The 16,024-nt window shown below is 58.7% G+C and overlaps 1 protein-coding gene across 1 annotated transcript in view; it reads right to left on the reverse strand.

Annotated features, from left to right (window-relative positions):
- The window catches only part of LOC105818872 (zinc finger protein 423-like), a 29,382-nt gene extending 16,181 nt beyond the window's left edge, over positions 1-13,201 (reverse strand). The window contains exons 1-3 of the mRNA XM_012655013.1: positions 13,165-13,201; positions 12,923-13,054; positions 11,302-11,417 (exon numbers count right to left, since the gene is read on the reverse strand). Of these exons, the coding sequence (XP_012510467.1) occupies positions 11,302-11,417; positions 12,923-13,054; positions 13,165-13,201 (285 nt within the window). The remainder of the gene's footprint in view (positions 1-11,301; positions 11,418-12,922; positions 13,055-13,164) is intronic.
- Between the last annotated feature and the right edge of the window lie 2,823 nt (positions 13,202-16,024).

Below are 16,024 nucleotides of genomic sequence, written 5' to 3' on the forward strand. Positions count from 1 at the left end.
TTTCAGGTTGCTGTGAGCTAGGCTGATGCCACGGCACTCTAGCCCGGGCAACACAGTGAGACTCTATCTCAAAAAAAAAAAAAATAGCATTGGTTTCACAGGTTTGCCCTGACGATAAAATAGGAAAAATCAACGCCAAAGGCTTCCCTAGTGCCTGTCGTTGCTATTCCTCGCCTCCTCCTTACCTCCCACCACCAGGGCGCAGGCTTAGCCCTGCCACCACACGAGTGCCTTAACCTCTCTGAGCCTGTTCCGGCCATCTGTGAAAGTGGGACAGTGACACCGACATCAGCTCCGCCAGCTCCACCCGACGCTGTGGCCCACCTCGGGCACCGGGCGACGTGCTCACTGACTCGTAAACATTATGTCGCGTCCCCACAATAATCCTCAGAGAGAGGTCTGGTGGCCCATCGTCCAGGTGAGGATGGGGAGTCACCGAGAGGGGAGGCCACATGCCCGAGGTCCTACTGCTAGCAAGAAGCAACTCCGGGATTCACACCCTCCGGCCCCCAAAGCCCGTGTCTTCCCGGTACGATGTCTCCTCTTTGTCTGAGTCGAGGCAGAGCAGGGCTTTGTACGGTGCAAACCTCTGCGGACGCTGAACCAATGTGGCGCCCACTGTTCTTAGTACCGTCATTGTTACTAAGAAACTGAAGGCATTTGGTCCCAGCTGAGACAGCAGCGGCGAGGGGATGGGCTCGCAGCACACACAATGGCCGCCGGCTCGAAGATCCTGGCAGCTCCTGGCAGCACCCCCTGCCCATCTGTCACGATGGCGTGGTGCCCCTCTAAACTTGGTTGGCCCCCCGCCCTAGGGCATGAACGACAGGCTCCAAAGGGTAGATGGGCAGCCCGAGGCCGATTCCAAGTGCCATCTCTGCCCGGAGCTGGGCCTTGAGGGTGGGCTCACCCTCAGTCCCCACCTGGGCCTCTGCACACTTCATTGCCCAGGCAGCCTGACCCCCAGGCCCAGGAGGGCATCTGAGCACAGCTGGCGCAGGCTGTCTGCGCCTCACTGCTCCTCCGTGGTGACCAGCGCTCCCAGGGCTGCCTGGAACAGAGACAACCTCAAGCCCCAGGAGCTGGGTGCAGCCTCCGCGGCACCCTCTGAGCTCTTCCCTCGCTAGGAGGTGAGGCCTCCCACCCACCCGGCACCCAGAGACCTGCCGCCGGCTCCTAAGGGCTATGAGAGCATCTTTGACCCCACTGCCTCAGCCCAGGGGCTACGAACACAGACACTCGTGTCAGACTGCCCGGGCTCCCAGCTCGGCCCCCAGCAGCCTCAGCTTGCCCATCTGTGACAAGGAGATCACGCTCGCATGGAAGTTCCCAGTGAGCACTTCGAAATGCTCTCACATCGCAACAATGGTGGCGATGATGCACTCCGCTGTAGGTGGGAAAGGCCTTGGCCCACTCGACAGCGAACAAACCAAGGCTCAGAGACGCAGACTGACAGTGCCCAGAAACACAGCAACTTACAGGGAGCAAAGGGTGCGGCCCAGGTCCCGTGCTGCCCCTGTTATGCCGCGCAGGGGCCCAGCAGGAGGGCTCTCTGCTGTGCAGCCCGTGCGTGGTATTTAGTGCGTGGCATGGCCGGCACGAGGCAGTACCACACCACACCACATTATATTACATCCCACGTACACGAAATACTCTGTCCTCATTAGCTCACTGTGCCCTCCTCAAACCGCGGCTTAGTCTAGGCCTCGGTGTGTCCCCAATACCTGCACACATCTGGTACACAGTAGGTGCTCAGTAAACACTTGTGGGCTACACTGAGCACATCTACACGACTGACTGAGTCAGTGAAGAGGGAACCGAGAGCCCCCGGGTGTCCAGACCACGCTGTGACGGTGACAACACCAGCTGATGCATGTCACCCCTTCACTCTCAGCCAGACCTGGGGCTGTCCAGGCACCGCTGCTGCCCCCCAGTACCCGGCACAGAAGGGGCTGTCATTACCCACTGAGTCCTGAGGCCAGAGAAGGCCGGCGACTCGCTCCTGGCACAGCGCTGCTTGGTGGCAGGGCAGGGACTCGAAGCCAGGCTGTGGGCACAGTGCGTGCGTGGCATTGCCACACCACGGCGCCACGTTTAACTGAATTCTAGCCGTGCTGGGCTCTGGTTTCCTGCCCTGGTGGGGAAGGCAGGGACCACAAGCCACCCTGCTAGAAATGTGCTCCGATCACCACCATGTCCTCGTGCTCTAAAGTGCTTCACTCACATGAACCCTTGATCGTCACAACAGCCCGAGACAGCGGGTCTCACCCTATCTAACAGGCGAGGAAATGGCCCAGAGAGGTGCACAATGGGGGAGGGGCGGCCCGGGTGGGGGCGGCCGCCAGTCCGGCCCTCAGCCCTCCCGGGCTCCTGGCGGACTCTGGTGCAAGCAACAGGTTCTCCTTCCCGGGACCACCGCTGGGTGGCACCTCCCTCTCCCACCCTCAGCAGGGCCTGTCCTCCCTGCGGTGGGAGGGGTGGCCAGGACGGGCCATCTCTACAGCAGGAAAAAGGAAGACGCTGCTACTCACAGAAAGCGCAGCCAGAGTCAAATGCTAAGCATGTGCCTAGAGCACTTTTAATTTTTAATTATTATTAGTTATAATTATCTGGCTGGATCTGGCGGCAGCAGCACAAAGAGGCAAGGAAGCCGGCTCCTCGGTTACCCATCTCGTAAGGGCCAGGGACTTTGAAAGATGGGCTCCCAGAACCCGCAGAGCGCAGCCTCCCCCTCTCTCCTCGCCTTGCCTGTGTTCTCTTTCCTGCTTCCTGGGAGCTCAAAAAACAAGGTAGAACATTCGGTGATGGGCGGATGGATGAAGGGGTCTTCACCTCCAAAACGCATCTGCGCGGGAAGCCGGTATAGACACACTAGCTACAATCCCTACTGGCAGAGGGGCTGGGGGGTTAAAGCAAAGGCTGGAGAAGCCAAAGGGGGAGAACCAGGGCAGGTTCTCAGAGAAGGGGCCGCGCGAGCTGGGCTAAGCATGCAAAGAAGGGACGTGCAGGTGCACGTGTGCCCGGGAAGCCCCGTCTGGATCCCGCCGCGTACAAGGCAGGAAGGATGCCAGAAGGCAGCTGCCGTCGCCTTGCCCCCTCCTGTCCCTCTGCCCTTTGTTCTGTTTCTTGGACACCCCACATCTGTCTGTCGGTGCCCCAGGAACTTTGCACTGGCTCTTCCCTTTCCTGGAGGGTCCCCTCAGCTCTTCCCCGCACTGGCTCGTCCTCCACCCTCGGGACTCAGCTGAAACGCCAGCCTTTCCTGAGCACCAGATCCGAGTGTCAGCCTCACGTTCCCTGCCCCAACACACACACACGCCACCCTCCGTCACGACGCGTTTTATTGTCTTCAAAATGTCGCAATCTGAAATTACCTAGTTCATGTATGTACTGACTTATCGCCGTGTCTCCCACGGAATGTCAGCTCCGTGAGAACAGGGGCCCCGTCTCCTTGTTCCCAGCTCCGTCCCAGGCCCCCGCAACGACACCAGTAGCAGGTACTCGGTAAGTGTGTGTTAAACGAACGATGGAATCAGGAAACAGTCGAACCGAATGCTCTCAGGGCCGGGAAGGAAGGGTCCCAAGGAAGCTCAGACTGGGCCCCGTCTTGCAGAGACCCCCTGGCTGGGTACGGGATCCGGGCTGGCAGGGCCTGGCTCAGCGGAAGGCCTCTGGGTTGCTTGTTAGAACACCTAGCTCTGCTTTTAGTCAATTGTAATCATTTAGCTGGAAGCGGCATGATTAGGCACACACAAGCAAGCAGCGTGAGCTAATCCTTTAAATGCGCCCGCTCAACGCGGCTCATGGAATCGCTTCCTGCAGACCCCGGCTTTGTCAGCGAGGGGGTCGAGATTCCAGGGCTGGAGCAGGCCCACCCCTCCCCCAGCCCAGCCCCATCAAGGAGGTCTGTGTGTGTGCGTGCATGTATGTGTGCATGTGTGTGTGTGTGCATGTGTGTGTGTGCATGTGTGCGTGCATGTGTGTGTGTGCGTGTGTGTGTGCCTGTGTGTGTGCCTGTGTGTGTGCATGTGTGTGTGTGCATGTGTGTGTGCATGTGTGTGTGCATGTGTGTGTGTGCATGTGTGTGTGCGCGTGCACGCAAGCACCTGCCGTCAACTCACAGGTGCCGGGGCAGTCGGCCCCCACCAGCTCGGAGATGCCAGAAGCGCCACCTTTAAAGGGACCTTTCTCTAGCTCAAGGCTTTGTCCCCGGAAAAGCACCAAGCAAGTCCCAGGCTGCCGTAAAGGGGAGGAAGGTGGCAGCACCAGCAGCTTGAGGTCTCAGGGGGTCGGTGTCTCCACGACTAGAACTACCCCTTCTCCCCACGCCCAGCGCGCGCCACACCCATCCTCTCGCTCACTTGCAGGCAGCAGGGTTTGCAGGGCCCCGGCCGCAAGCTCCGGCCTGGCAAATGCGGCCACGCACAGGCGCCGCGCCCCGTGCACAGGCCCCACGGCGTTCCCACCTGGGCTCACCCAGGAGCAATTTTTTCGTATCCCCCGTTACTGCTACTTGTGCTACCTGCTTGGCCCAACTACTAAAATAGTTTCTGGGTCCCCTGACAACAAAGGCTTTTTATAGTTCAGCACTGCAGGCCTCATTTAAATCTATTAGCTCATATAAACGGCAATTTATTTAAACTTTGGAGGGTTTCTGTTTGCCTTGGTGGCAAAGATGATTTGGCTTTGCATACGGCTCTGCCATTGGTTAGTGACCCCGGGCAAACCCCTTAACCTCTCAGAGCCTCGGTTTCTACATCTGTAAATGGGGAGGAGAGCACCTGACTCGTGGGGTTGTGCTAGACGATCCGCAGCGCTGCCAGGCCCACAACAGAGACCCGGGCCGCAGACTGTCACTCACGACTGCGCCTTGTCCGATTTCAGGGGGACTGTCCACTGTCCAAGCCCAGGCCCGTGTGGCTGGTGAGCCACATACCCCCTCATACGTCCCCTTGGCGATGGAGAACAGGAGGCAGCGAGGCTTTGGAGACGGGGAGGAGGAGGCATCATCCGTGCCCAGCGTCTGCGGGCACAGAGGCGCCTGCGGGATCCAGAGACAGCTGGGCTGGCGGGCAGAGCTGCCCCCGCCCCAGGTTGGCTCACCCCTGGCAAGGGGCCGACCGGGCCCCCAGGCCTTCATCTGCTGAGGCCTGAGGCTAGAAACGCAAGGCCCATGGCCCCGACACTGGCGGGGTTGTCTCACACCCCCAGTCAAATCTACATGCCACCCTCCACTGAGCCTGGGGCACAGCTGAGGACAGCAGGGTCTGGAGAAAAGGCCCTGGGCCAAAGGCACTGACAGCCGTGCAGGAAGGGGGATCTGGAGCCCTGGGCGTGTGGCCCCCCAGCCCGTGTCCCTTCCACCCTGTCTCCCTGCTCTGGACACCTGGACCCATCGGTACCCTGTGTGGGGTCTCCCAGGCCCACGGCCTTGGGGCTTGGCTGGGTGCCACCGAGGGAAGGACTAAGGGTCTCGCTTTGTTCAAACTCAGGCCAGAAATCATGAAAACACAGCAAATTCCTAGTGGAGGGAACCCTAAAAAGCCATCTGATCCTCAAATTGCCTAAAAAGTAAATGCTAACAGTAACAGGCGGCATTTACTATGTGCTCTTCCTAGTGCCAGCCACTGTGCGAGGGCCTTTTGCAACATAACCATGAGGTGGGAGCTAGTCACACCCCTACTTTACAGGTATAGAAACTGAGGTCCACGCTGGTGCAGGATAGAGCAAGGCTTCAAACACGGAGCCACCCTCACAAAGACCGTGCTCCCTGCTGCGCCCTCCGCAGCCTTTCAGACAAGCGTGCTGTTTGCACACTTCCACCAACAGGGACCTCACCACCTTCTGTGTCTAGACAGTCTTCCCATGGACTGGACATGTGTGGGGTCTACCTAGCCCATGCTCCCCTTCCCTGAGCAGTGCCCTCAACCTGCCAGTTTGTATTGTGTGGTCCCACCCCCAGCCACAGCTCACTGGAGCGCGGGGACAGCTGGCCCATGCTCCCCTATCAGATTCCCTCTCCAGAGATCTAGAACCTGTTGCCTGAGGGCTGGCTACTACCTGCGGTTACTAACTCTGGATTTTCTGGGTGTTCTTCTGGCTACGTGTGTAACCAAATCCCTATATTAAATCCCCTCTGTTGAGATACCTAAGGTGTCTGTCTCAGCAAAATTGCCGGGAGCTGTGGTGGCTTTCCCCACCTTCCTCCTTGTACAGAGGAGCCCGGAAGTCAGGCTGCGGAGACGGCACAGTACAAGCCAGAAAGAGCAGAAGGCAGGGACAAGGCGGTCTGAGAGAAGACAGAGGAACAGGGCCACCAAAAACCCAGTATCACTTCCTGCTCTTGGCATCCAAAAGCCACCCCTACGTCCCTACAATTTAATTACCCTTCTTCTTTGAGCTAACTCCAGAGAGTGATGCCTCAGCTGTGATTATCAAAGACCAAAATCTATGTCCTGAGTTTCTGCCCACTATGAAGAGTCTTGGGGCCACCTGGAGCATGCCGAGAACCCCCCCACCTGCCAGAGCTTAAAACGCCTGAAGGCAAGTGTGGTTGCGTTTCTCCTGCAACCCATCCAAATCTCCTCCTGCTCAAAGACACCCAGGTCAGGCCCCTGGAAGCTCCTGGACCCCAAGGTCAGGGCGGGTCCCCACAGACGAGCACGGCTTAAGTTGTCAGGGCATGGGGTGGTGTGGGGGGTATGGGTGTTTAGACAAACCTTCTTTAGTCTCCCCTATTTCTCCCCCAGCACCTGCGGCCCCTGGCAACCACTAGCGCGTTTCCTGTTCCGATGTATTTTTACCCTTCTCTCGACTGTCACGTCAACAGAACCACAGTGTGCAGCCCCGGGTCTGGCCTCTCTCACCTGGCGTTTGCGAGCCGTCCACATTGCCGCGAGTACGCGCAGTTGCTTTCACAGCTGGGCAGCGGCCCGTCACACGGATGTACCACGTCACCGCATCTCTTACCCCCCACCAGGTAAGGGACCCAGTTTGGGGCCATTACAGATAAAGCTGCTACTGTCATTCACGGAGAGGGTTTGTTGTGACAAAGTTCTCCTTTCTCTTAGGTCAGCACCGAGGAGTGGGACTGCGGGGTCACGCGGTAAGTGTGTGTTTAACTGTATAAGAAACCGACAAACTATCTCGTCACGTGGCCACACGTCTGCACCTCCGCCGGCCAGGCTGAGAGTTCCCAGTGCCCCACCCTCGCCAGCGCCCAGTGCCGGCAGCGGCACCAGCCTCGGGCTTCATCGCCCTTCCCTAACGACTGATGTCGTTCATCTTCTTTGGTGACGTGTCTGACAGAGTTTTTTGCTGCCCCCACCCCCGCCATTATTGAGTTTCAGGAGTTCTTTATATTTAATATATTCTGGATAAAAGGCCTTTGTTGGATATGTGATTTGCAAGCATTTTCTCCCATTCTGTGACTTTTCATTCTCTTAACAGTGTCTTTCAAAAGCAAACCTCTTACGTTTTGATTCAGGGTGTAAATCAGGTAACACCTGTCCCTTGCTTGGTTTCCCATCACAATGGGGATAAAATCCGAAGTCCTTCACTGTTCTACAAATCTTGCCATGATCTGGGCTCCATCTGCCTCTGTCCCTGCTCACTGCACTTCAGCTGGGCTCTGCTTTCTGTCGTCTTAGCAATTCATCTAGCTCCCACCGGCCACAGGACCTTTCCACTCACGGCTCTCATCCACACATCCTGCCCCTTGCACCATCCCATCTGGGGCGGAGCTCACATGCCATCTCCTCAACGTGGCCCTCCCTGACCACACTCACCAGAGTGTCTAACCCCATCCCCTGGCGTGCTCTAGCCCATTGCCTGGTTTTATTTTCTTCATGTCCTTGACACTCACTAGAAAGTGTCTGTCAACCCCTCTAGGACGCAGCCCCATGGCTGATTCTCTGTCTTGTTCACCACTGTCTTCCCAGGTCGTGGAGCCAGTGCCTGGCACATCATAGGCCTCTGTGTACCTGCTTTGAACAAATGAACAGCAGAGTGTAGTTCTGTCTCATGTCCTCTAGTCACTCTGTCAAATGTCCACCAGCGTGTCCAAAGCCTTTCGAATTAATCTCAGCATCAAAGAGGAATTGCACCTCCCTCATTCTGGCAACCGTGCTGCTGTTAATGCATCCTAAGAAAACATTCCCTCTGGAAGCAGACACATCACTGCTGCTGCAGACCAAGCCCACCGGTATCCAATTCTACCTCCAATATTTCTGTCCTCACAACAGCACTTCCTGGTCCTGTAGTGAGTTCAATCCTAAGCCTCGAATCTTCTCACGACCTCTCAGTCCCTTGTGCCTGTGAACACTGCCTTCCCTGGGGCTCCCTACATGACCTCAAATGCCATATGGCAACAAGAGCCGTCAAGGCCCCAGCAAGGACAGAACTCCGGCCGGCCTTACCTCCACTGCCCTGCCCAAAGCCCCAGGTCACCCCAGAGGAACATCACACTCACCTTTTCCACCCAGCCAGGACTTCCCAGCCCCAGCTTCAGCGTAGCCACAATGAAAACTTCATTGCCTGGAAACCCTCCTCTCACAAGCCAGAAATTTGCTATTCAAGTTACTTAACGAAAGCCATTATTTGCATAGATTTGGCGTTGCGACAATACTTCCACATTTAAATGGTCTATAATTAAAATCATTAATTGCAGAAAATAGTGACTCGTTAAGGCTATAATTTAGTGGGTTTCTCAGTATTTGAGTAGTAAAGGTTAACAGGGTGACCCAGGAAAGCACAGCTCACATGAGCCATTCTGGGGTCAGGCGTGGGCACAGCGTGAGGCTGGTGGAACCCAAGCGACATCCAGTCTGAAAGCCTTGGCTTCCCGACACCTCTGCCTTCACGAGGTAGCCCCAGGACACGCTGATGCCGTGGAAGCTCGCCCGGGAAGCTTCCCCTGGACTGATCCTAAAGCCAGCAGAGATCTCTCGGCATCGCGACAACGCAGGAGGCCAGGCAGGGGCTGAGCAAGCCCAGAGTTTAAGTAAATCACGGTTTGTGTGAGCTGATGGGTCTGAAAAAGGCCTTTCCTGTTGGGCTATAAACAGCTTCATCTGTCAGGGGACCTGGGGCCTATTTTGGTAGCTGGGCCATGCAGGTGAGGCAGGTAGGGTAAGGTGGCTGCACAGACTGCACTTGGCAGAAAGGGCACCTGGCCAGCACGTGGGCAGGAGCTTCCCGGATGGCCTGGCTCAGGCGCTGGCACCAGTTCCCGCTGCCCCTCAGGTAGCCCCGCACGGAGGCACCAGCTCAGCCTGATCAACGGGAGACGGCAGGGGTGGACGGGTGTCCTAACCCCCACGCTGGCCTTTCGTAAGTAGAAACCCCTCTCTGGGCCTGGGTCCCTAACTCCGTCCCACATCGTGACAATGGGATGACAGCCACATGAACAATACAAGAATTTACAGGAGCTTAGGGGCACTGCCCAGAGGATAAAAAGAAACAGGCTGCCCAGAGCCCACCCAGGCGTCCTTCAAGGCCGGGTCTGGGCTCAGCCTGCCCGGCTCCGGCACGGGGCCAGCCCATGGGACGGGACAGGACCTGACCGTGGGATGGTGAGTCCCCCTCACCCTCCAGGGGCCTGCTGTCACTTCCTCCGGGCAACGGCCACCACCAGCCGTGCAGACAGGACAGCCCAGGCCCGGCGGTGTAGGTGGCTGCGGCACAGTGAGAAGGGGACTATCTTGTAATGGGCCACAGCTGTGCCCCTTCAACCCCGGGGGGTGGGGGTGGCCACTGCTGCCACCCAAGTGACCTGATGACCCTGCCCTGGGTGAGCGGCCCCAGCCTGGTCACGCAGGTGGGTGGGAAGATGCCGCGTACAGCACAGCGCTTACATGAGGGGGGCGCTGCCACTGGGGGGCCAGGTGTACCCTGGTGGAACAAAATGGCGAGCATGAGCCCTTAGGGCTACTGACAGATGCCGGCTCCTCGCTCCTTCCAGGCAGAGGGTGGCGTTCCCTCCTCACCCCCTTTGACGTCGGGCATGGCCAACTCGCTCTGGTCTGCACCCCGTGAGAGAAGACGATGTGCATCATTTCCGAGAGGAAGCCTGGAGATCTGGCACCCAAGCTGCCACCTCCCTCTTCTCCTGCCCCAGTGACCACGGAACCACGGATGGACACAGCCCCTCCGTGGGCCGGTCGCTGAGTGACCATCACTACAGAGTCCTTTCCCGCCCCACCTGCCTGGACGTTCGCATGAGTGACACATAAATCTTTGTTCTAAAACAATAACCTAACCTGTATCCTTACTGACAATGGTGGTGTTCTTGGTACATGGCATTTTGCTGTGTCTATCCACGGGTACACATGTGGCATTTCTGTGGAAGTGAGAGTGGTCCTCCTTTGGGGGGATGCGGTGTTGTGCTGCACATGTGTGGTATTCTTCCGCACGTGTGTAATGTTACTCTCTGTAAGCCCGTGTGTGCACGTGTGATGCGTAATAGGAATTGTGTGCATGGACCTTCCTTTTGTGTGTGTGATGCTGCTGTCCAGGTGCAGTGTCTGTGTGTGGTATTCCCGGTGGGCATGTGACCTCGGCAGTGTCGTAAGAATTTCTTGGAAAAATCAGTGGAAGAGAAAGTTTCACCTGGGCACAGATCTTGGTCCTCAGAAAACCAGTAACAGGTGAGAAGGAAAGGCCCCACAGGATGCCAAGGGACCTGGCCGCAGGTGCCTAGGGAGGGCCACCATGGCAGCTTCCCTTTCCAAGAGTCCTCTCAGCTCCTGCCGACCCAGCATGAGGATCTGAGGAAGCTGGCTGAGGCCACTGTGTCCACCCAATGGCCATGTCGCCTCAGGACCTATGGCGAGTGCCCGTTCCTCCGAGTTGGGGCCAGTCAAGCATCCACTGTTCTCTTTCCTGGCTTTCCTGGGCAGAGACAGAGTCTCCCAGGCCCCAGACCCAGCTCCCGGCCCCACATAGCCCCAGGACCCAGCCATGCAGGCCGCCTGGGCCACTAGCCACAGAAGCAAAGCTTAAATATCACACAGTACAGATGGAGATATGGAATCCCCAAGAGGGGAAGGGAATTGCCATGGGAACACCCCGAATGGAAGCTGACTCTTGCTCCAGGCTCAGCCTGCCACAGTCCAGCTCTCTGGGCCGTACGAGGCCAGGGGGTGACACTCCGTGTCTGCCAGCCAGGATGGCAGCCACTGGCTCCAGGCCCACAAGGACAAGACCCCGCCATCTTGGCTTAGCCCCGAGACCCTCGGTGCCAACGGGGAAGCCCAAGGGACACGAGGCGGTGTGTGTGCAGCGACAGGAGCGCTCACTCACCTGCAGCTCTGTCTGGAAGAAGAACTTCTGCGGGCACTGCGAGCAGTCGTAGATCTTGTCCTCCTGCCCGTGCACGGCAAAGATGTGCTGCTGCAGCTTGTTGGCCTGGACGAAGACTGGACACAGACAGGGCCATCAAGGCCAGGCTCAGGGCACCAGCTCCTGAGGCAGCTGCCCCCACAACACCCACAGGTAGGGGTCACCCCGGCACGGCACAGTCGGCCAAAGAGTGGGCACCTGCTAGAGGGAGAGCTTGGGCTAGATCGGCTGAGCTCTGCCACTCAATGGCTGTACAAACTTGGACAAGTCACTGAAACTCTCTGGGCTTCCTTTCCTCATTCAAGGAATGGAGGTCAGTATGCACCTCCCCGGGTGGCTGGGAGGATCAAATGGGTCAACATACAGTGCTGAAAAGACAGCCTGACAGACTAGGACCGATGTGCGTGTCCTCCTCTTCACCAGCCAGACCCCTCCAGGCGTGAGCTGCCTGAATGCTGCCCCGGCCTGTAAGGCAGGCACTATTGTTATCTCCATTTTACAGAAAAGGAAACTGAGGCAATGTTAAATGTTAAATGACTTGTCCAAGGTCCCACTGTTAGCAGGTGGCAGGGCCGGGTGGCAGAGGCCTGAATTCAAAAGCCTAGCAGGGTGTCTGGTGCAAGAAGTTGCTCCACCAACACGAGTTCCTGTTGCTGTCGTGGAGACTGTTGTTGGCATCCTCAGCCGCCCCAGAAGCCCCACGTCCCGGCCCCTCAGTGCCAGCCCACGGACGGTGACGGCAGCAGAGGGGCGGGGGCTCCTGAGGTGAGCAAAGGAGGCGCCAGAGTGCCAGGACCCTCGGGAACCCCAGAGGTGCGCGTGCTCAGGGACTTCCCCACGGCGGAGCCCCCACCAGGACCTGTCAGGGGTAAGGCCCCAGCCCCGGCTTCCTGGCGTGGGAGTCCAGAGGTGGCCCAGGCCCTGAGCAGCTGCGTGTCTGGGAGGTGAGCACTTCAGAAACATCCTCCCGCCAGGCGCCCTCCCCAGGGTGGCCTTCCCGCCGCGGCAGACGGCAGATGTCGGGGAGGCAGGGGAGGCCAGGCTCCCCGCGCACCGGCCGCCATCTGGGCAGCAGGAGGGGCCGGCAGAGCCCCTGAGAGACGCCTCAGGCTGGGACAGCCGCTCGCCTGGGCTGGCAGCCAGTCTGGGGGCTGGGCACTTGGCCGGCAGAGCCGCCCTTGACCCCTCGCCTGGAGCACGGACGGGAGCTGGGCAGCCCGGGGGTGAGGGGGACCAGGAGTGTGCGGAAGGGGCCCTGATGGCACAGGATGGAGTGTGTGGCTCAGGGAGACAAGCGCGGGATCCAGGAAGGGCACCTGAGCAGAAGGGCGGAGGCTGGCTGGGACGAAGGACTTTGGCAGCTGTGTGCCATGGCAAGGAGAGGCTGCCACCCAGCCTGCCTCGGAGGAGAGGACGGAGAGCGATGGGCCTCTTGATCCTCTGGGGCTTCCCGCGGGGAGTCCTGGTCCACGCCAGGCCCGCAAGGCAGAGAGGAAGGAGCACGTGCTGGGGTCCGGCAACCACGGGGCTGGGCCTGGCATCCCTTCCCTGTGTCCCGCCAGGCACACGCCGGGTCCCTTACCTGTGAAGCACACAGGGCATTTGAAGGTGCCGCCCATGCCCTCGAAGCTGTGCTCGATGAGGTGACAGAGGAGCTTGGCCGGGGAGTCGAACATCTGGTTGCACAGCTTACACTCGTGGTTGATGCCTTCCTCTGCAAGGAGAACCCACGACCCGTCAGTGGTCCTGCACGCCACGTGCTCCAGGCAGGAGCCCGCCGGGCCCCTGTAGACCCAGCGCCGACCCCTCTCTGATCCCCGGCACCAGAGCCAGCGAGGGGGCCTCGGACACCAAGACTCATCCCGGCTCCACACGGCCCAACCCCCAGAGGCTCACAGATCCCAGGGGCCACTCCAGATATGTGGCTCTTAAAGGTGTCCTTTGCTATGATTTCTCCCGGGGGTGGAGCACCAAGGTGTGCGGGCCACATTCAAGGGCTTGAGTTCCTAGCCCACATCACCACGCAGAGTGGCCCTGACAGACACGGAGTCTGACCAGGATTTTTAAAAATCCAATCAAATATTTATTGAGCATGTACTATGTGCCTGGAACTTTGCTATGAGCTGGGGGTTCTCTGGGGAACTAAACAAATAATGTCTTGGCCCCATTCTGGGGGTGGGGTAGACGGATAATAAATAAAAATTATCAGAACATAACACGGCGTCAGGAGGTGACGTGAGCGTGTAGGGGAGCACTCTAGGACAGGGACGAGGGCAAGGACATGAGGGGGTCCATGCTGTGCAGAGCCGGCTTGAAGCGCAGCAAGGGAGAGTGTGCCTGAAGCTGAGAGGGCCAGGGCAGAGGCCAGGGCGGCCACAGGGACGCACGTTAAGAAAGGCCTTGTCAGCCGCTGCAGGACTTTGGGATTTTGCCCTAAGAGTGATGGGCAGGCCCTGGAAGATATCGCAAAAAACAAAATGTACTTTTTCCCCTTTGAAACAGATGGCCTACCCAGCGGACCCCGGACAATGGGCAAACTCCCCGTCCTGCTTCCAAACCAGGACACAGCTTCGTCTCCCCCCCGGGAGCTGCTGCGACCCCAAACCTTCACCTGAAGACACCAGGGAACAGAGCGTGGCCACGTGCCAGCGTCACACCAGCATCGAGGAGGCTGAGAGCCGGACTCTGGCGCCCTTGCCCAGAATCCAGCAGAGCTGAGCTCGAATCCCGGCTTCTCCTCCTCCGCACTGCATGCCCTGGGCATCCGGCCATGCTTAGTAAGACGAGGACAACCTGACCACCAGGCAAGTGGTCAGCTGTGGGGGTTGGGGGATCCCCTCCCTGAGCATCACATCACCCAGGGTGGAATCCGGCTCTGGATGACCTTGGGCAACTTACGTAACTTCTCTGTGCCTCAGTTTCCTCTTTCTGAAACACTCAGTAACAGCCTTCCTCTTATAGTTGATGTGAGAATTAAATGAGTTTAACCCCATGTAAAGGGGTTTCGAACAGACCCTGGCACACAGCAAGTGCTCAATAAGTGTTTACTGCCGGGCACGTCGGTACTGGTGAGGGTATTATCTGGGACAGCCAAGGACGCCAGCTCCCCTGGGCTCCCCCGGGAGCCAGCCTCACCAAAGGTGCCAGGTGCTGCGATCTGCCCTCAAAGGCAAGCATTAGGTAGCAGAGGGGTTGTGCCGGTGGCAAGACACGAACACAGATGGGCTGAGGCTCCTGGCGAGTCCCTGGGTCCCCAGGCCCTGGCAGGGGCTGGCAGACGCAGCCGGCATTCCCCCCGGCCCAGCCATCCCCCACGCCCCCGGGCACGCCACCGCAGAGGCACACATGCGCACGTGCCGCACAGGTGGGCCTGCCCCACATAGCCCACTGGCTGGGATCTACCGGGTGTTTGTCGCGCCCCTGGAGCCCCGGCAACTAGGCCACATGCACCCGACAGAGATTCAAACAGATCTTCCATTTACACTGGCAGAAAAGGGATTCATTGACAAGTTTGGGGACACAGGGCAGGCTCAGCACGCTCGCCCGCAGGCCCCGCGCACGTCCTCCCTTCCCTCGGGGAGACTCTCATCGTAATTAGAGATGGCCTCCGGTGCGGGGGCTGCCTCAAAAGACCCCCCCGACACAGCCCCTGCCCTCCGCACAAACAAGGTTTCCCAGTGCCTCACACAGAGTATGAGTTCCAGGAGTGAATGAAGGAACGAGACCCCGCCTTTCTGTGAGGCCTCCTGTTAGAAAGGGGACACCTCTCGGACACTAATGAGGCAGGGGACATGTGCAAAGGACAATTGTACAGGCTTCTGCAATAGTTTGTAACACACTTAAATCTCAGAAATAACCCAGCTTGCTGGGAAAACTGTGTTTCTAGAAAGAAGAAATGGGTTCGGAGAATTAGACCACTTACGGGGGTAACACAACCAGATGGGGGGTGCCCAGAGGCAGGACGCAAAGCCATCCCTACATGTACGTAACCCCACCCCATATGTCACCCCCAGGCAGCCTCCCCATACACGCACACGCACAGACTGTCCCTTCGCTGGGCACAGTGACCCTGGATTCGTTTAACCCCGTCTTTCTGATGCTGGCAATTAGGCCGTGGGCACAGATGGCGTCGTGCTCTCCTACGGCCCCCGGAGCATCGGGCCCCGCCTGGACCCACCTGCAGGAGGGGCTCGGAGATACCCATGGAGGGCAGATACCCCGAGGCCTCTCCCCTGCCCAGCCGGGGCGCTCGGGGCCGGGATGGCAGCGGAGGATTTATTGCTCTCGGCCGGGCCGGGGCCCTTTAACCGCTTGGCTGTGAATGGAGACGGGCCCGTCTGATACACAAACGCCGAGAGGACAAAGACGCCTCCTGCAACTTGTAAATCAGAGAGATCATGTCTGACAGTCGCCTTCCGATCTCCGAGTGCCGAGCAATTCAGCAGGCGTCCCGTTGACTCACAGACGCGGCCACACCCAGCGCCCGCGTGCGTGGATGTGCGCACAGGCAGCCCCGCGGCGAGCCGTCCGGGGCCAAAGCCGCTGCCATTTAAGCAGAGCGCAGCCCCACGCCAGGGTCGAAGCGAGGTTCCAGGCCAATTAGATCAGGAGCCCAGCAGAACGCTGCGTGTCCTGGGACGCTTTACTCTCTCTCCCCCAAGTGTTTAAAAGAGTCAAACCTGGG

This window comes from Propithecus coquereli, unplaced genomic scaffold (assembly GCF_000956105.1).
Source record: "Propithecus coquereli isolate 6110/MARCELLA unplaced genomic scaffold, Pcoq_1.0 Scaffold458, whole genome shotgun sequence".
NCBI lineage: Eukaryota > Metazoa > Chordata > Mammalia > Primates > Indriidae > Propithecus > Propithecus coquereli.